Raw genomic sequence first — 20,241 nt, forward strand, 5'->3', positions numbered from 1 at the left:
TGGCTCCTTTAAATATTGTTCAGTTTCTGAAGTTGTAGTCACTGAATGGTTGAAATTTTTTCACTGTACTTTCTGGTGCTGTTGTCAACTTGTTCTTTTAGCATCCCACTTTCACACAGATGAAGCACTTCTTCAGAGACCACCAAAAACCTTAATTAAAAAAAAATGAAAGCATGTCAGCTAATGAGTGAGATTAAAAAAAAAGGATTATATTCTTTTGGATGCTGTTCTAAGCAATTGCAAGTTGCAGATTCAGAATTAACTTAGTGCTTCAGTGCTGGCCTGGAAGATTCTCAGGAGAAATTATACAGTCTGAATTTCAGAAAAGATACTGATCACTTGGAAAGAAGAGTATTATTAAAGTATTTTAGCTTTTTTTTTTCTTTTTTGTTTTTCCCCCAGACATCTGGTTCTGAGACGGGAGCTGCAGTTTATTTTAGCAGACATCATTTAGGATTCAGATCTGACTTGGATTTCTTGTCTACCCAAAAGAACACAATTCTCTGGTCGCTGCCTACAGTCATATAAAAGCTAGTCAGATCTCACACCCAGTAACTTCAGAATATGCAGTCTTACTTGTTTCCTTACTTATTCCCCAAAGCAAAGGGAGGATGGGAGCATAGCAAAGCAGAGACAGATGGAAGTCATCCTGGAGGGTATTGATTGACTAGTGTCTAGCCTGGCTGTAAATTACCACTTCTCTTTCTCAGTGCAAAGAGGAGGGTGAGGAGAGCTGCAGAGCTCTCTTGGAGGCACAGTGCTTGCTTGGACCGCGCCGTTCATGCACAATCAGCTAGATGTGGGCTGTGCCTAAGGCACGGGGGAAGCCGTGCTTTGCTCTCCCTCCAGTGCTAATCTTGACTTTGAGAAGACAAAGCATCTCTTTAAATATGAGTGGTTCTTGTAGAAGAACCAAAGCAACTTCTATTAAGTTAAAGGACTTAATGCTTTAAAGTATTGCCTGTGCTTTTAAAATCCTGCTCCATACTGTTAATGATTATAATTATATAGCATGACAAAAACCCAGGGCATAATAGCATACAGATGTGGAATATATAAAAGGGGAAGTATTTAACATAAGCTTATTGGAGCTGAAAGTACCAGGGATGATTGATTGCTCAGACACAAGTCAGGGAAGTGGTCTAAAAAATATTAACCATAATTGCAATTTATCTATTAACTGTTTCATCTAACATCATGATATATTTAGAAGCAATTCTGCCATCCAGTAATGCTCCGTTTGCTGCTTGTGGCAAACAGCAGATCTGCGTGCCTGGGTCTGTTTGGAAGAAGGATGTTTACTTGAAAAGCATATTACTTCTTCCATTTCAAAAGACATTAGCACGGTTATACAGTTAACTACACCTCAGTGACTTCCACTGTTTTTACAGAATACTCTTTAATCCGAGAGATAGCAAAGAAAGTTTTAAAGACAACTCCCCTTAGTTAGTTAGTAAAGGTTTCTGCTGCTGTTTGTGCAAGGGTCAAAGAGTTAAAAGTTTAAAAGGCAGAAAGTTTTCCTCTTGTTTTGACTAAACTGGAGGAAACGTGCTAGATCTGTGCAGAATTTGATTGCCAAACGCAAAGTGAAGACACACAGTGAGAAAAGATAGTAAAGGTTTAACCCAACTGATGTAAGAAACAAACTCCAAGGATGACCATGTTTCCTTGCTTTTATCACATTGTTAATGTTTAATCAGGAAAACAGTTCTGAGAACAGCTCTTTGTGCACAGCTAAACAGGCACCATTGCGTGGAAGTTAATAGGATCACCAGAGAACGAGACTATTAAATCATTGTCCTAATAAATCAATGAGTGAGATGTACAACCCAAAGGAGTTCAAATTCTGCTTCCACGTGGATATGCAGCAAGTGCACATTTAACCTTGCAAAATCAGCAGTAAGAAGTTGGTTGGTGGGTTCAGAAGAGCAGTGGCTTCCCGTGTCATTTTTTTTCCAGCTCAGGTCACAAATGGGCATGGGCACTAAAGTTTTTGAGGAGCCTGAGTCAAGCTTCTCAATTCAAAAATCCAAAGAAATCTAGAACGGGCTACCACATTTAAGGGCATATTTAAAGACACGTATATTCGTGTGACTTCACTGACAGCAGGTGATTTACTCCTAGATATTTATCAGCAGAGACACCTTAAATCTTAGAGTCTTCCTCCCTGCTACAGTGACAAATCATCACCTAAAGACCAAAGCCAGATAGCCCCATGCCTCTCCATCAGGAACAGGTAACAGAAATATGGTATAGCAGGCATAATTGTACATCTTTTATGCTCCTATAAGAATAAATAAAATCAGCCTTATAGTCCTCCTCTTCATAATCTTTTTAAACATCAAGATGAGGAAGTGCCTAGAAAGCAAATGAGAATAGCTAAGTGACTTGTGTTTTGTGAATAATGGTTATTACTCTGTTCAGAGCTGCCTCTGCAAACTTACAGTCTCTTGATCTGTCATTCATACCCTTCCTTTGTTCTGTCTTAAACAGTAAGATCTCCTGGGCAGAGCGCGTTTCTGCTTTCACCCACAATGACAAGGTACTGCCTTAGTGCTACTGCAACGCAAATACCTGAATTGTACCAGGTTAACAAGTGGGTTACTTGTTTTGTTTTATTTGCAGAATGCAAGTTGGTTGCTATTCATTTGTACCTATTTGTTTAAGCTCATGTATAAGAGGTTTCTCTAAGTAGACAGTATTCATATGCGTATGAATCATCCTGAATCAGTAAATTTGGAGACAGGTACAGATGGTCAGTCAACAGAAGCATGTACAGCAGAGTCAGAATTCTGTCCTTGACCTCTTTACCGAGTGTTGTTTGTAGCAATAATCACGCTTGTGGCACTTGTCTGGTAGGAACCATTTACATTGACAAAACAAAAATGCTTTTACATTGAAAAAATCCTATTGTAGTCTACCCATGTGACCTTCTTGCTATTAGAAATGTGCTAGGCATAACTGTACAGCATGTAGGATTTCACCTGGCCTGTTAACACTTACATCAGGGTTTTTCAGTAAACACAGGATCTATTACAGATGGAATGGTTTTTTTGTAATGTTGATTTTCCTACAGCAGTCAGGTTCAAGAACCAAAAGGTATGTAGTGCTTGACATAGGCACATTTGCCTTCTGACCTTTAGATGTAGCCTGGCTTTTATTTCTGCACAATCAGCTTCTCTATGCTGTTGTTGTTGCTTCCAGTGTTACAAAATGCTTGAAATACTCCTCAAAGCTATTTTCCTGGGAAAAATATAGAACAAATCTCACTTGAAACAGAAAACACAGTTCAGCCCAAGTTGATGCTTTTGTGTTGCTATCAAAGGAGAAAACAGGTTATAGTAAATGTTTTTCATTTCAAATAAGAACATACTATTTGCATTACAATAATCTAGAGGACCCAGCAGGGACTATCTGTGGCACAGATATAATGATGAGAAGAGATAATGATCTCATCTAATTAGGTTTTAAACTCCTCCGGCCGGGAACTATCTACCAAACTAGGAAGAATGCACAAGAACAGAGAGAAATTGGCATTATCACCTCCCAGCCCCCTTCCCATGGAGAGGATAAAGGCTTGGGGATGTAGTTACATGTCCAAACACAAATGGGAAATCCATAGCAGAGGAAGAAACAGGACCTAAACCTTCTGAATCTGCACCCATGCTTACCAGTTAGAGCTTTCCTTCTTTAAAGAAGTCGGCTCATGAAGGACATACAGAACTGTGTCCAGTGGGTCAGACTGCATGTAATGAGGGATAAAAGTGACAAGAGAGACAAAAGATAAATGGAAGTATTTAAACAAATGAGAAAAAACACATTGCCAGTCAGGTAGACGGAGCTGTGTAACCCTGGAATGACAACTGACAACAGAGTGCTGCTAGCAAGTGAAGGATCGCAGAGAAATAATGAACGGCATCCAAAGGAGGGAGCAAGAGGAGACAGGATTATCTCATCCTAGAAAAAAAATAAACCAGTTTAAATTTTAAAAGGTGCCTCATGTCATTTCTTAAGGCCTGAGGAGGGGAAGTCTCTGTAAAAAGACACAGTTACCAGGACCCTAGTTATCAGCATGAAGCCAGAAGACTGCTCTTGAACAAGAGGTTGAAACATCTCCTGCTGCTTGAACCTGTGTGCAAGGATTTGTCATTTACCCCCTCCACAGGTAGGGAGCAGGGAGCCCTTGACAGCTGCAAACACACGCCTCTGTGGTAAACAGATTCCGCTCCAGCAAGGGTTACCATTTTTATTTGCAAAGCTGAATCTCGGTGCCATCTGGGCTTTGTATGACTGAGCAGAGCAGATGCTACATAGGTGAAGGGAAACACACAACCTTATGCTGACGGTTTTCCACTCTGTTTAGTACAGTTTGTCCCCTTCTCTCCTTGCCGTGGTTCTGCTGTGCATCCAGCCAAAAAAATGCAGTAACCATGCAAAAATCATAGTCATGTTCTTATCAGCCTTGTGCTGCCTAAGGTAAAGTCAGTTGAAGTCTTGGTGGGGCCAAACTCTCTGTGTGCCTATTAGACCTTCTACAGTAGATGAGAAGAGCTCCCGAGCTCACTCTTGACAGGGTTACACATACCCGGCCACTGGTCAGGTACCAGTGGCTACAGAGCCCGTTACTCACATTCACACTGATCTGGGTATTCACACTGATGCAGGTTTTACGAAAGAGAGGACAGTGTTCCTAGGGGAAGAGTCCCCAGATTGGAGTCACAGCTGGAGAAATAGCTCCAAAAAAAGTGACTGTTTATCAGGGTTAAGATTACACGAATCAATCCCATCTCCAGAGCTAATGAGCTAGTGAGAGAGAATGATGAACGGTGAATAACGTGCTGCTCAGAGCCACTAATTGAACATACACCACTAATGGGGAGCCGCTTGCCGCTCTGCATGTGGGGTGCCGTCTCCCACCTGAGATTCAGAGGCCAAACTATAGTGTCTTGTGTTGCTGAGAAGGGCCACCAGTGTGACAGGAGGGAATTAAACCTCCAGTATTCTTCACAGGCAATGTGCGGACATCCCACAGTACCACCCTAGCCAAGACTCCAGTTTTTATTCCTTACAAGAGAAAATAGAAAAGAGAACCAAAAAGAGTAAATAGTTTCTCTGCCAAAGCAGAAGAATAACAAGCAAGAAACCAATCTGCTCGTGGTATAATGTCAGCCTTGGCATGGACCGTGACACAGCCAGGACTTTCCCTAAAATACAACCCAGGGCTGATCACTCAAGCTGATACTAAACTAAGCATCAAAAGTTGGTGACTTTCGTCAGAGACCATAAACATGCACTTATGCATGTTCCCCTCTGCTGACATTTACTTCCATTTGTTTGGAGAAGTTTTAGCATATCTGTTGTCAAGATGGAAATGCTGGACAGGCTAATGAAAGCACAGTCTAATCGTGATAAATCTGGGTATTTTTTTCCTCTCATTCCTCTGCCATCAGAACAAGCCACTCGAAGACAGGCAAAAAAGTTACATCACCTTAGTGATCCACAAACGTTATATCTTACAATCTGCCCAAGACCAGTACTGTATCATTTAGGGTTGGAGAGGGGGAGGTAAGAAGGGAAGAACAGTTTGCTGCTACCTGTTCTGCCTGGTCCCGGAGGCTCAGTGTCACGGTTCACGCGGCACACGAGGAGAGGCGTGCGCAGCATGCGTGGCCAGAGCCCCCAGACCTCCTGCAGCTGGGCCAGTGCCGAAGAACCGCCTGTGAGAAAAGGGGCTGTGAGGCGGAAATATCACACAGGGCTGTGCAGGGTCCGGAATGAACACTTGGCTCAGTCACAGGCTCTTTTGCAACTGCAGGCAATTTGCACGGTTCATGTTTTCTTCTGGAAATTGAGGGAGCAGTCCCTGCCCTGGTCTCTGCGAGCTGTACGCTTGCAAGGGCTGCCCTTGGATCTGGGCTTGTGCGGCATCCAGTCCAGCAGCAATTGCAGTGTGCTCAGTATCAGCCGAGCACAACTCCACAGCAAAAATAACAATCAAGAAGCAATGTTCTTCCGTTAGTAGACTAGCTCAGAGAATCTGAAAAAGAAGCTACAATTTTATAACAAAAAAACCAAGTGACAAACTCTTTGGAGGTGACAATATGTAGGATAATTAGCAATGGGAGGGGAGTACAATTTCTGAGTATTATTATATGTCGTTAACAACTTTCAGATCTCATTGAGAGTGCTTTGTTGCACCTCGGCTTGTAGTGATGAGTTAAGCTTTCTTATGACACTTTTTCTGAGCATTTAAGAACCTTTACATTTATTGCACTGAGTTCCAGTAAGTCAGTAAAAGTTGAAGTGCACAAAACCTCTGTTTTGAACAACCTGAACAGTGTCCATCAAAGCAAACATCCTGAAAACACTCCTTTCAAGGCACTTGTTGAACACTATCATCTCAAAATGTCAGATTTACACTCATTTAAATAATTTGACAGCTTCCAAGAAGACACCTGATGAGCATCACATTCAAGTGTCAAGAAGCACAGAGAAAAGGTGCCAAAAAAAGTTCAATCCAAAGAAATTGTATCAGCTATTAGATGAGTATTATAATAGTTACTACTGAAAAAGATTTATCATTTAAATGGAAAATAAACTTTACATTCAATACATTTTTTTTAAAGACCTTACCTTGCCCCTGTACCACCTCCCATGTTTCGCACTAGGGAGATTTCCTAGCTCACTGAATCCAGAGGGCAGACGCATACATGGCAAACAGCAGTACACACGCGTATTGGGTGAACACCTCAAGACGCTGTAACCGAGCCATTGGAGATCCTACTTCTGGGGGTTTTTTTGTGAGAGCCACTGGGAGTTATGAGAATTCAGTATCTTCAGATTAAACCTTTAATGCCTTCTGTTGGGTATCTAAAAGCTGAATCTCTAAATGAGAAGATTCTTGAAAAAAATCTTGGCCCTGATTTGCATATGCTCCAGTTATTTCATTGCACCAAATACTATGCATGTTTTAATATATGGGCTTGAGGCTTACTGTGTGTTTGTGATATGCTTTGAGATCCTCTGATGGGAGGTGTTACCTAAATACAAGTAATTTGATGCTTAAGTGTCTAGAATTCCCAGTGGACATCTGCACTCAAGCCCTGCTGCCATCACAAATGAAAAACATTTGGAATCCTTAATGTGATTTTTAATGGACATATGTTCATAACACAGTGCCACCAATTTGGCATATTTAGTGTCTTCTCAAGAGAAGCCCACAGTTTGTATAGCAAGATTGTGGGAGGTTAGGATTGCAGTGTGAGAAAATTTGCACAACACCTGCCTGACTATAATTTAATTGGCAGAAACTAATGCTCCGGGTTTGGGGATTTTTTCCTCCGCTCGAAACTGAAGAGACACTAGGACTAATCCTGCTGTCTTACACTGTCAATTTTAAGCTTTTATTCTGACTTTACTTGTGCTGCAATATGATCATTTTCTGGTCCACTCTCTTTTTTCTGAGAACGGAAACATTGCTGTTTTATTCTCAGTTGTTATTTCTATGTATAATAAGTTATCTGGCCAGCAGGAAGGACTCAGTATTTTTGTACTTCACTGAAAAAGGGGTCTGCTTAATATTACTGAAGATTATACCCCATTTTCTTTTTAAGGAAGTACTTAATGGTATGTTTTAAGAGGAAAACAGTTGGCCGAAATATTTCTGATCAGCTCCACCAGCAACACAGTATGTTGACTCCAAACACCACCGCTGCCGTTACTAAATTGTCTTTGATTTTATCTTTGCTTACAGCAGAGCCCCATCTGGAGCAGTCTGTAGCACCTTTTATCCTACCAGATTTTTGTTTTCCTTTTCAGGAATGTTTGGCCTTGCAGTGCATCAAGGACAGCCCCTCTTACTTCACTATTTTCTTCCCTTCACGTTTACAAAACATAATAAAAAGCTTTGCAGGAGAGATAGAGGATACAGTCCCAGGGGAAGCGTTCCTGCAGTGCGAGATTCAGCTCCGTGGTATTTTAGACTTGCAGGGCAGGAAGGCGAGCTGCAGTCCTGATCCGTGCTGCTCTGCCAGACCTGGCTGTTCAGGGCTTGCAAATCACTGCTGGCTGCCTCAGCAAAAGCCTTGCTGGAAACATCTCATTAACTGCACGAACCTGAGCGGGTGGCAGGTTATGAACATCCTTTATATAGGATACTCCCATCAATTTTGTTGCTTTAAAGAACTCCCTGAAAACTTAGCTGGGATTCCTAGATTTCCTGTTCTGCAAACTACTGTTGACAATATTTTACATGCATGGTGGAAACCCCATCAATATAAAAGTGACAGGTTGGCATGAAAGTGAGGCCCCAGATGCTTTGCTGGGACTGGGTGTAAGCAGAGTGAGATGAAATGGCAGCAGGGTTATTTCTAGTTTTATTTGTCTGAAATACTTCAGTCTTCGTACGTCCAGACTGCATGGACAAACGGACATGAAGATCAGCCTTTATGGGCATGATGGTCTAAAATGGAGTAGGGGAAGGTAAAGAGCTGAAAGACGGACAGGCAGGAACAGTTAGAGGCAAGACCTCAAAATGCCTGAGGTCACACTCTCACCCTCAGAATTATAAGAGTAGTAGTGGCTGTTGGTATCATATACTGCCGCACCACAGATACAGATATGCACATATACATACAGTGCCCTTCACACATATGACAGTGTGCAGCCACATTCCTGAGCAGTTCTGTGCCTTTTCCGAGTACTAATTTAAAGATGGGTTAATATTTTATGACCCCCATAGGACTCCCAGTAAAATGAAACATAATATTTGAAGGAGGTGGTTAATTACTGAGACAGTTGCCGATCTGCTTCTTCTGGGCTTGTAGCAATAGAAAATAATTGTTCAGTTTGCAAGCCTAAAGCAAACCATAAGCAAAAACTTTCTCTCCTCCACTGAAGGAAACCCAACATTTAGATTTACATTGCTTGTTTTTTTCAGAATTGCATGGACAAAAATAAAGCCTCCAGGCAGGTGTACGTCGTGGTTATTCAGGCCTGTCAGTGCTCACTGTTGAACTTTATCCCTGGATCAGGCAATGTTCCCAAGGTGAGTAAACACACCTTGGACGAGCCTCCACTTCACAGCCAACTAGAGAGCATCTGCCTACCAAATGTGCCAACTGCACTTTGCCTGGACGACCCCTGTGTTCCCGGCTCCAGATACTCTTTGTACTCAACCTTTCCCACACACCAAGAAGTTACGACGCTTTTGGTTTCAAAGCCAAATTGGATCAAAGTTTGGTTAAACTGCTAAATTTTGTAACTGCTTTAAAACAGCAAACCCAGGGGCTAAGAATCACTGCTTTCAGCATTCATTAATCAAACCTGTTAAATGATTACCTCGTCAGGGCTGCTTTGTTGACAACTCTGCACGATGACAATGTCAGTGGCACTGTGTCAAGATGCATCCAGTGGTGACGTAAAGGACAAGCCTCCCTCACCTCACCTAGTGGGATGGACACCACCAGGAAGAATATTTAAAGAAGGAGGATGCTTCCTTGGAAAGCAGTGATCTCAGGAGTACTCCAAAGCAAGTGAAACGGGATCAACTGAAAGGGACAGCAGAATCCTCTCTGACATCCAGCTCAATCTTATAAAGACAGTAAGTAGAATGGCCTCTTTTTTCCAGCTTGAAATTACCAGTGATCCAAGTGGTTTGATTTTAAAGCAGAAGTACATGATCAAGCCTATTACAAATTCTACCTTTGTGTTGTACATTGTTAGGAAGGCTTATTGACACTGGTTAGAATGTCATAGTATGCTAACACACCCAATATATTTGATTTTAGATTGTGATCAGTATTTCAAAGCCATCAACAAGATCCACTACAGGTTCAATAATGCCCCCACAGTTGAAAGCCGAGGTAAACGTCGTGCCCAAGGTTGTCCAGGGGGATTTGCAGAGCCTGCCTCCAGAAGCAAGGGATTTCATTGAAAGTAATGCCAAGCTGTGCCAGCCTGAGAGCATTCATATCTGTGATGGCTCGGAAGAAGAAAACAAAAAAATTCTGGACATCATGGTAGAACAAGGCATGATCAAGAAGCTGAGCAAGTATGAGAACTGGTGAGTAGCCTGAAGGAAGTCCAGTATCAACTCAGAATTGCAATATGCATTTTTTTAGTCCTGTTTACTTTTAAAACTGCTTATAACCCTTCAATATTTGCTTTCCATGAACATTTTGGCACTGTAGCTTACGTAGGTGAAATACTCAGGAAAAACAAACTTTTTCCTCTAAAAATTAACATAAAGCATATTATTCAATTGGACTATCAACTGTACGTTGTCTCTATTGATTAGTTATATCAGGGAACTGAAATAATGTCGTGAAACCTACGTAACTAATCATTAGCAATGGCTAAATATTGTTTAGCAAACATCTTTTGAAGAATTCTACTATTTTAGTCAATTAGTTTATTCATCAAATACTTTTTTGTGGTATTCAAATAGCTCTGTGGGTGTTCAAATATTATTCAGTACAAGCATTATTCATATCGTGCCGATGAGCTTTGACTGTAATGTATGCAGCAAATACTTTTTTCAAATATTTCATCATCTCTCCCAACTAACCCAACATGAAAGGAGAATATTAACAACAAGTACATACTCAGGAATTACGTGCCGACCAAGAGATCTTCATGGGAGAAATCTGCAAAGACTTTTGAATAACTAAGTGCAGGAATTTGGCAATCTGTTTGCAGACTATTTGGGAGAGAAAAGGGCAAGATTCACCAGATAAATTATTCATTGTTAATTATATGCTTAGCTGTAGTGATGATGGTTATGACAGCCCAACTAGAACATTTTTATACTCGTGGAAAATTTCTATGCACAGAGGTGAAAATGTAAAACAATCCTCTCTATTGTAAATAGATGGCAAAAATTCTTTATAGAGGGGGAAGAGAATCCCCTTTAATAAACTCCTTCACTTTTTATGATCATGCTTATAGTCAGTATTTCTTTTGTTATGCCTCTAACTTAACGGACTATGCCAATCACTAAGCTGGATTCTGATCCCACAGGCACTTATACCAACACTTAAAGTACTTGCTTGGCATCCACTTTGCTTGAGGCATCATTTTGTGGTCCCCATGCAAAACAACTTTGCACTGATGAGAATGAGAATTAAAAGAGATTAACTTTTCCCTGGAAGTCAGCAACAGAAAATAAGACTGAGATAAGAGGCTATGGAGTATTAACATGTAACCAGAATTTCCTAGGCCATATAATTTGTTGTTCGTACTGGAAAGTCTTGAAACAATTTGTATGAGAGAATGTATCTGACTGATTTTTGAGATTGTCTGTTATACCGGCTCTGTCACTGTAGTTTTGGCCTTACAAAGCATTGTACCCTTTTGTGCTAAACCAGTCCCACGGAAGGGTAAAAAGTGCTGTATTGATAATTAAAGACTAATTTCCTGATTTTTGGTGAAATGCAGCTGGTTGGCTCTCACTGATCCAAGAGATGTAGCAAGAATTGAGAGCAAAACCGTCATCATCACTCAAGAACAGAGAGATACCACTCCGATCCCTAAAACTGGAACTAGCCAGCTGGGTCGCTGGATGTCTGAAGAAGATTTTGAGAAAGCCTTCAATACCAGGTTCCCAGGCTGCATGCAAGGTAAGCAAGAAAAGGATGGCCGACATTGAACTTCTAGGATTACAGAGACACTCTACTACTAGTTACTGGAATCTTTAAAGAAGGATTTTAGGTGAAAGTTAAGGTTTATACCCCTGATAGTAGTCACTTTGTTGGTTTCATCCGGATCTTTACCATAGATCCAAATGCCTGTGCAAGGATAGTCCTGTCTCTTTCCAGCATTCTTCTCTTCATAAAGAGGGGCAGAGTAAGGTAGGAAAATTTGGGTGATTTTTTTCAGGAAGTCACACAGCAGCTAAGCAGCAGATAGGAAGTAAGGTGAGAATGGAGGACCCCCATCCCCAGCGATAATTCTGGTTCAGTTATTTACACCAACAGAGAACTTGGCCTCCACCCACCTTTACTACTGGCTAGACAATTTGTCTGAACAGCTGCTTTCAGCATTTAAGATAAAATTTCTTGCTACGCAATTAGACAAACAAAGCTACAGCTCTTTAAACATCATCAGAAACACCTACAAGACAAACACCGTTTAAAGGAGTGAGAAACAACATCCATGTTCATAAAGATGATTTCAAAAGTCCCCTGTTTTGCTCTTTGCCACATCTTGCTACTCCCTGTTTTCCAGGACGTACAATGTATGTCATCCCCTTCAGCATGGGGCCTATTGGGTCTCCTTTGTCCAAGATTGGGATTGAGCTGACAGATTCACCGTACGTAGTGGCCAGCATGAGGATCATGACACGGATGGGAACAGCTGCTTTGAAAGCCCTGAGCAACGGGGAGTTTGTAAAATGCCTTCACTCGGTTGGATGTCCTCTACCACTAAAAGGTAAGATAGATTAAAAACTGTCACCCCTGGAAATTCCCAGGGGCATGTTTTAGAGCTGACTGCGTGTTCTCAGCACGTGGGAGACACTCACCGTAGAAGACCAGGGTGGTTTGTGCAACAGCACTAGGTTCAGAACTCAATTAAAGGAATTAAACCTCAATGAGAGTTTCATGGAAAAGAGATTATTATCCCTAGTACTCACCAAGGGGTTTCCTTTAAAGCATCTGGTATGGGTTGCTGTCAGAGGCTCAATGCTGATGAAACAACAGCGTGATCCAGCATGGAAATTGCTGCATTCATGACTACAACGTTCTGTTCTGCAGAACCATTAATCAACAACTGGCCGTGCAACCCAGAGTTAACGCTGATTGCCCATCTCCCAGATCGCAGAGAGATCATTTCATTTGGCAGCGGTTACGGAGGAAACTCCTTACTGGGGAAAAAATGCTTTGCTCTCAGAATTGCCAGCAGAATCGCCAAAGAGGAGGGCTGGCTAGCTGAGCACATGCTGGTAAGAGCTATTAAATCATGTGTGTTTGAACAGCCATTAAACCCTAAATTAGCTCAACATAAATACATTACATCTTGCTATCAGTGAAATTAGTCTCGTATGGATAGTCCTGTAACATTAGATATGAATTTATCACACGGCAGGCTTATAAGAAATAGGAAACTGCTTACAAGGTTAAGTACCAAACATTTTAAAATAGTACCTGTAAAATCAGAAACCAAGAAAGATTTGGAACTTCTGAGAGTGGCCACTTGTAGGCAGACCCATGTACTTGAGCAGAGCCTAAATGTCATCACTGGGCATCCATATTGCCCCTACAAGTCTAATAGCAAAAGCTTAATGCAAGTTTTGAAAATTGCCTTTCATATTAGAGTGCATGTTTCATATGCACTCAAAAATCTGCAAATATTAGATTTTCTAAATGAGTTCTGCTTTGTACCCTTCCTGCCTTTACTTTCTGCTGTCATTTAAACATTCTACTGCCATAAAATACCACTGAAAAAAATAATTTCAAAGTGCATAAGAGAACAGTCTCAGAAAAAAATATCTGTGTACTCTGAGAAGTGCAGAAGTATCCATACATGAAGTGCTTTCACTTCACTCCAGTCGTGCAGCCAAAAGAATATTGCCTGGTTTTCTTCTGTCTCAGCTGAGAAACACAGCTGTATATAGGCTGTGTATCTTCAATTAGCAAAATAAAAAAGTTGGAATTATATTTTTAAAAAATGTCAGGTATGTATATAAGAACTCCTCCCAGATATTCTAAGGGCAAGAAGAGTAGACTTTTTGATTAATAAAGTACAGTTTGAGTTATTTGTCAACTATATTTTGGTGCTTCTTCTGTAGGAACAAATTTGCATAATTAAATATTTTATCATTACCACTTGCTGGGAGACAATCTTCAAAATGAAAAGTGCAAGAAAAGAAAGACGTGTTTAACAGTTGCATTAATTTTTCAATAGATCCTAGGCATTACCAATCCAGAAGGTGAAAAGAAGTATTTTGCTGCAGCATTCCCTAGTGCATGTGGAAAAACTAACTTGGCCATGATGAACCCAAGCCTGCCAGGATGGAAAATTGAGTGTGTGGGTGATGATATTGCCTGGATGAAATTTGATGAACAAGGTATGGAACTGAAATGGGATTGTTTTACAGTCCAGTATGGGTTGCTTTTAGGTGCAGCAAGACATGCTACAAGATTCTGGATAGAATTAAAACAGTTTGATTTACTTACATTTTGTCATTTAACTTCCAGGCAACTTAAGGGCAATCAATCCAGAAAATGGCTTTTTTGGTGTCGCCCCTGGAACCTCAGTCAAAACAAACCCCAATGCTATTAAAACCATATTCAAGAACACCATCTTTACCAATGTAGCAGAAACCAGTGATGGAGGTGTCTATTGGGAAGGCATTGATGAGCCATTACCACCAGGAGTAACACTGACTTCATGGAAGAATAAGAATTGGACCCCAGATAATGGTAACCTGGCCCACTCCGGTGTCTCTCTTGGCTTTCTCTGCTGAATTCACATTAATTCTGCAATTATAACCTTTTCATTGTACTCTCTACAGGGGAACCTTGTGCTCATCCCAACTCACGATTCTGCACTCCAGCCAGCCAGTGCCCCATCATGGACCCTGCATGGGAATCACCTGAAGGCGTGCCCATCGAAGGGATAATATTTGGAGGCCGCAGACCTGCTGGTAAGAGATGCAGCAGCCACGTATCAAGACTGAAGTGCTGACCACAGAAGGGTTGAAACAAAACTGGGCATAGACACAGGTTTTGCTTTCACAGCTGCAAAAGCAAGGAAATAACCACGTTAGACTAACTTCTCCATGTTAGCCTTTGACACGTGCAGTTACAGCCACCGATACTTCAATGTCTGAATTGTTAGATGTTAACACAAAGCAGGTAATAATAATAAAGGGCTGGAGAGAGATCAGGACCCACTAACCTGGGTAGTAGATAGACGCATAGCAAATGGCTGTACTTGTCTCAATTTGCTTGCAGTTTAACTAGTTCAGATAGGAAATGGTTAGAGAAATTTACCAGCTGTAGACAGTTTACAGAAAAGGAAGTAAAATAAATGAATCTGTTAAAGGTCACCTACAATTGGAAAAGAAATAGAAGTAGTGCTAGTTCTAATATCATGACCAAAGGACCAGATTCTATTTCCAGTAAAATCTGCTGGGGATTTTGAGGTCCCAGATATCTCCCACTGAGCAATTAAACATGGACGTGTTCAGTAATCGGTAGCCAGTTTTGAAAACATTCCTATAAATTTATTTGCTATAAGAGGGCAGGAAATTAACTGATTAAAAAAACCAGGAAAAATTAGAATACATTATACAGTAACATGCATTCAGCAGTATCTCAGGTAGCAAAACCTGTTATAAAAATGTTTCTGGACCTCTAATTACTGAAGTGATTTTGTTCTTTACAGGTGTGCCTCTTGTATATGAGGCCTTTAACTGGCAGCATGGAGTATTTATAGGAGCAGCTATGAGATCTGAAGCAACAGCAGCTGCTGAGCACAAAGGTAAATCAAAATTTAATCTGCCTACCTGTATTAAAAGCAATCCTCTCTGGACTGCCTGCTCTGTCCTCCTCCTCTGCTCTTTCACATTTCAGTCCTGGCAGCTAATTTTGCAACCGGTGCATTTTCACAATAGAAAATATTTGTACTGGAATTAAAAGCTAAATTCTCTGTAAAAGTCAAATTAAGCAGAATAATCCCCTAGGTGGCAAGCATACAGAACAGGGTGCAGGCATGGGGTTACCAGAAGCCTTGATGTGAGTTCTTGTTACAGTCTGGGATAAACTTAAATTTTCTCTTCTGCTAGAGCTCAACATAAATACATGAACGATGAAAGCCAGCTCTTGAGGATCTTCATTTAGGCTGCTTGACATGAGATTTAAGAAATTAATTTACACTGATTACAAAAATTAATTTAATTTGTACTTTTTTCATATATCAAGGATAATGCTTGTATTGTTTCTTAAAGCTCTTTGGTTCAGATGCAGAAGGGTGGTTAAGGGACCATGAGTACTAAATCCTGGGAGGATCTGAATCTTTGTGCTTTAGAATAAATGTGCTATTTATTACCTGACATTCTCCATTTGTGTTTTGAACAGGCAAAATCATTATGCACGATCCATTTGCCATGAGACCTTTCTTTGGCTACAACTTTGGCAAATACTTGGCCCACTGGCTCAGCATGGCACATCGTCCAGCTGCAAAACTACCAAGGATCTTTCACGTTAACTGGTTCCGGAAAGACAGCCAAGGGAAATTCCTGTGGCCTGGCTATGGAGAGAATTCCCGTGTGCTGGAGTGGATGTTCAACAGAATTGAAGGGAAAGCCTCTGCCAAGCCAACTGCCATAGGTTACATCCCTGCCGGCACTGCTTTGAACCTGAAGGGTTTAGAAGATGTCAACTTGACTGAACTGTTTGATATCTCCAAAGAGTTCTGGGAAAAGGAGGTAGAAGAAATCAAACAATACTTTGAAGTGCAAGTTAATGCTGACCTTCCCTATGAAATAGAAAGAGAAATGCTTGCCTTAGAGATGAGGATAAAACAGTTGTAGTGATCAAAACCACAATTATTTATCAATCCACACGTACTAAGACAGGACAAACACATTTTAGCAAATCACCACTGGAAGCGTAACAGCACACTGATGGGCAGGGAGTTATAATGAAAAGTAGGTCTTAGTTTAGTTAGAATATAGGTAGGGACGTTCTAGAAGTAACTCCAGACCTAATGATTTATAACTACATCAGTTGTTGTGAATAGGTGAGCAGCTGTGGGAATGTATGTGCACATGGTCTTCAAAACCCTGATCTGTCACTCACACGCACATATAGCCATGATGTGTGTAAATCACTTGCCTAGTTCTGCATATACAATCCAAACCAATCCAGCCTTCAAGGTGTAGCATATTGTTTCTATCGCACAAACCACGAGTGTCTCAGACTCTACAGGAAAGAAGAAAGAAACTTAGATGCTGTATATATGTATTACCTAAGCATATTTCATGGCTTAGATATTTTTTAGAAAAATGAAGTTGTAACTTTTATCAGTGAAAGATGACTTTGTATTACTAATGCGTATTTAAGATATTGCTATTATATATGCCTCATGTTCCTGTGATTTCCAGGTGTTTTGAATGGCTTGTTCTTTAAACTGTTGAAATAAATGTTTATACAAAATATGACCTCATTTCCAGTATTCTCACTGTTGATAAACTACATGCGTATAAATTGGGCCTCCTGTCAATACCACAGCGCAGAGAAATTCACATGTGGCAGTTAGATGTTGACTAGCATTGATCTGCTACTCCTAAGCCAACTAGTTTAAGCCACATACTGTCTTTGCAACTTTTATTCAAGCCAAAGGAATGATCCAGAAATTATGATACCAGCTGCAAGCAGTCATCCAGCCAGTGTCATGCTCTCCATAACTGGGCATTGTTAGTTACTTCAGACATTTATAAAAAACTACCCTCTAGGAAAGCCCTGTATTAGGACCTTGCTCATTTGCTGAAGTTCTAGGATTTGTCTGTGTTCCATAGTACCTTGGCTTTTGCAAGAATAACGAGTGGAGCTGTTGAAGTAAAGACAGTTTGGGAAGAGTTTTCCAGATTTGTTGGGACGCCTAAAGCCTTAGAGCTCAATGAAAACAGGGGTAGGAGCCTGTGTTGGCTTCCTTGTAGATCCAAGATAGTAAAAACCATCCTATGTTCTCCCAATTAAAGGTGTCCTTTACATGCTTCCCACATCCCTGGCAGGTATCCTGCTTTTTCAGTTTGAATGCTTGATCTCCCAAAATATATTGCAAATATTTGCTTAGCAAAAAGAAAATCACTTACATTGTGTAATAAGCCTTTTTATAGACCCCGCTTCCTTGCAAAACAAACAGTACCAGGGCTGGTCAACAGATGCCCTTCAAAGTTTGCTAGGAGAGGTCACATAGCCTGAAAAGCCTCTAACTACCTCCTGACTCCATGTTTAGGACTTAACACAAACATTATCAATTCTGAAGCAAATAGTACAGCATAAGTCAATAGACAGATCACAGAAAAACCAGACAATAGAAAGCTGTGACGAAAGCAGAGGAGAGCAGTGCAGCCTCTGTAGAGATGATCATTGGTTGACCTGCTTGCTGGTCAAAAACCACATCTGCATGGATGCAGGTCTCCTACAGGGTCATCTTTAGCCTGTGTACTCTTGAGTGGGCTCCAAATTAAAAGAAAAATCAAGGTGGAAGACAGTAAATAAGTCAGAGGAAGTGAGCCAAGAGAGAGACTAGTATAGGCACTTCTCAGATTCAAGGGCTACTATCATGTGTTTAAAATAAAGTTGTTTATAAAGTAATCCTATAAATAGTTGATGAAAGGCTTGGGCCATTCCCAAACTGATACAGCAGTATTCGACCTAGTATTTGGATAAGTCTAAGGAAGAACAAGGAGATCTAAGAAAATCTGTTATGCTAATATTGGAGAGTTACAGCCAGTTACAGTCTCAGAGTTTCTTATGGGCCTCATGAGAGGATCCCAGTCCTGAGCAGTGCAAACATGTTCCAAGAACATTTTGAAATGCTGCCCAGGAGATGTACAGAAGCTCGGGGCTTTCCAGAGCGCTCTGAGCAGCCCCAGCGTGCTGTTCTGCCTTCTCGAACACAACCAGGCTCGATATTCTGACTATTACAAAAGAAACGACTGGTTATGCCATGCCAGAGGAATCTGTGCCAAAGGCCCAAGCCCAGCAGGCATATGGAGATGGGAGAACCAAGTGACACTTGTCCCATAAAATGCTGCTTAATGAGGAGATAGGTACCATCGCTGTGAGCCAACACAACTGATCTTGTAGCACACACCCAGCTAGCAAGATTGGTATTATAAGGTGCTAACTGCCTTGAGGATATCATACGCCTGCCCAAAACACTGGATTTCCTATTCTGACTAAGCCCTCCCTTTCTCCTCCTCACCCCAAGAGGTTGGCAGTCCTTCCTTCCCTTGACCACCACTGCCCTTGGGGTTCTCCTCTGGGTATTCTTTCCATATAGCATAACTCCTGGAAAGCGGCTATCACGAGCGCTTCTGGCGAAAATATTTAAACCATTTGCAGTTCTCTTGCTCCACACATTTTAACCACATGCACCTTTTCAAACGCTGCTCAGACTGACGGGCATGCAAATCATTCCAGAAACTACAGAAAATGGGGGGAAAAAAATACTGTACCGTTAAGGCTGAGAACAAGAAAATAACTTTTTGCATGAGTCATTCACAGCTCCTTTGTATGTAAATATATCCGCAACCCGTTAGCATCTATGGGGAGTACAATTTACATTTTGAATGATCAAAATGTTTAGTATTGGCAGGGAAAATGTTTAAAAAGAGAGAAGGCGGTGGTTTAAAATTTAGAAACTTAGTCAACCGTGCCAGATTATGATCTCAACTTCTCTCCCTCCAACAAATACTATGCTCCATAAAAACAAAATGAATTAGAACAAAATGCTTTTAAATTGAAATTTGGAAGTTCCCCTGATTTTCAAAAGAAAGAGGGGAAGGCAACAAATGCAATAAATTTCAACAAATTAGTAGAGAAATATAAAACTTGGCCTATTAAATGTGATTCAGAGAAGGGAAGCACAGGAAAGACTAACGCATGAAGTGTACGGAGCCATAACATTTGCAACAGCTGTGTTATGAAATGCACTTGGTATTCTGGGAAGCAAGAAACAAAATACTTTGTTAAAACACTTGTGGATGTACCGGTGGCTGAAAAGAAGAGAGACAAAATCAAAATCACAGTTTAACCATTAATGCTATTGAGGATATGGTCTCTGGTACCTTGTTTATGCCATGATTCACTGAACAAGACAACACAGTGATGGATACACCTCATCCAGGGGAGGCTGTGCTCGACTCCCTTAAAATTAGTGCAGTCCCTCTAAATGACCTTTATCTATTCAGGCAAAAAGTCTGGCTTCAGTGTCAAATACTCCTATTAGCACAGGTAAATCCATAGAGCTCAGACCCAGACCTTGGTCAATCTTTGCACAGGTTGAGAAGTCTCCAAGCCTGATGCCATCCTTTGGACTCATTTCTAATGTTTCGAGGTCAAATTTTGACTGTGTTTTGTCATGTTCCTTCAAATCCCTTTCTCAGGTGTCAGTCCCAGTAGTAATTAGCTTGAGTATATAAGATATCCACACACCTGTATTCTGTCAACATGATGAAGGTTAAACCAAATAAATAAATAAAAACTGAAAAGCAACATCCAGCTTGCT

The 20,241-nt window shown here is 40.9% G+C and overlaps 1 protein-coding gene across 1 annotated transcript; it reads left to right on the forward strand.

The window, feature by feature from the left end:
- The first annotated feature begins 9,583 nt into the window (after positions 1-9,583).
- PCK1 (phosphoenolpyruvate carboxykinase 1) lies at positions 9,584-16,534 on the forward strand. The gene is made up of 10 exons (XM_075517244.1): positions 9,584-9,601; positions 9,789-10,063; positions 11,437-11,618; positions 12,226-12,429; positions 12,753-12,940; positions 13,903-14,065; positions 14,196-14,420; positions 14,513-14,644; positions 15,388-15,483; positions 16,080-16,534. Exons 2-10 carry the CDS (start codon positions 9,840-9,842, stop codon positions 16,532-16,534), a joined length of 1,869 nt encoding a protein of 622 aa, XP_075373359.1. The 5' UTR covers positions 9,584-9,601; positions 9,789-9,839.
- The last annotated feature ends 3,707 nt before the right edge of the window (positions 16,535-20,241 follow it).

Source organism: Mycteria americana, chromosome 14, assembly GCF_035582795.1.
Source record: "Mycteria americana isolate JAX WOST 10 ecotype Jacksonville Zoo and Gardens chromosome 14, USCA_MyAme_1.0, whole genome shotgun sequence".
In the NCBI taxonomy this organism is placed as follows: Eukaryota; Metazoa; Chordata; class Aves; order Ciconiiformes; family Ciconiidae; genus Mycteria; species Mycteria americana.

Coding starts and splice junctions, on each gene's coding strand:
- PCK1 (XM_075517244.1), top strand. CDS start 9,840: ATGCCCCCACAGTTGAAAGCCGAGGTAAACGTCGTGCCCAAGGTTGTC. Junction 12,430..12,752: donor ATGTCCTCTACCACTAAAAG/GTAAGATAGATT, acceptor TCTGTTCTGCAG/AACCATTAATCAACAACTGG. Junction 14,421..14,512: donor GAATTGGACCCCAGATAATG/GTAACCTGGCCC, acceptor TACTCTCTACAG/GGGAACCTTGTGCTCATCCC.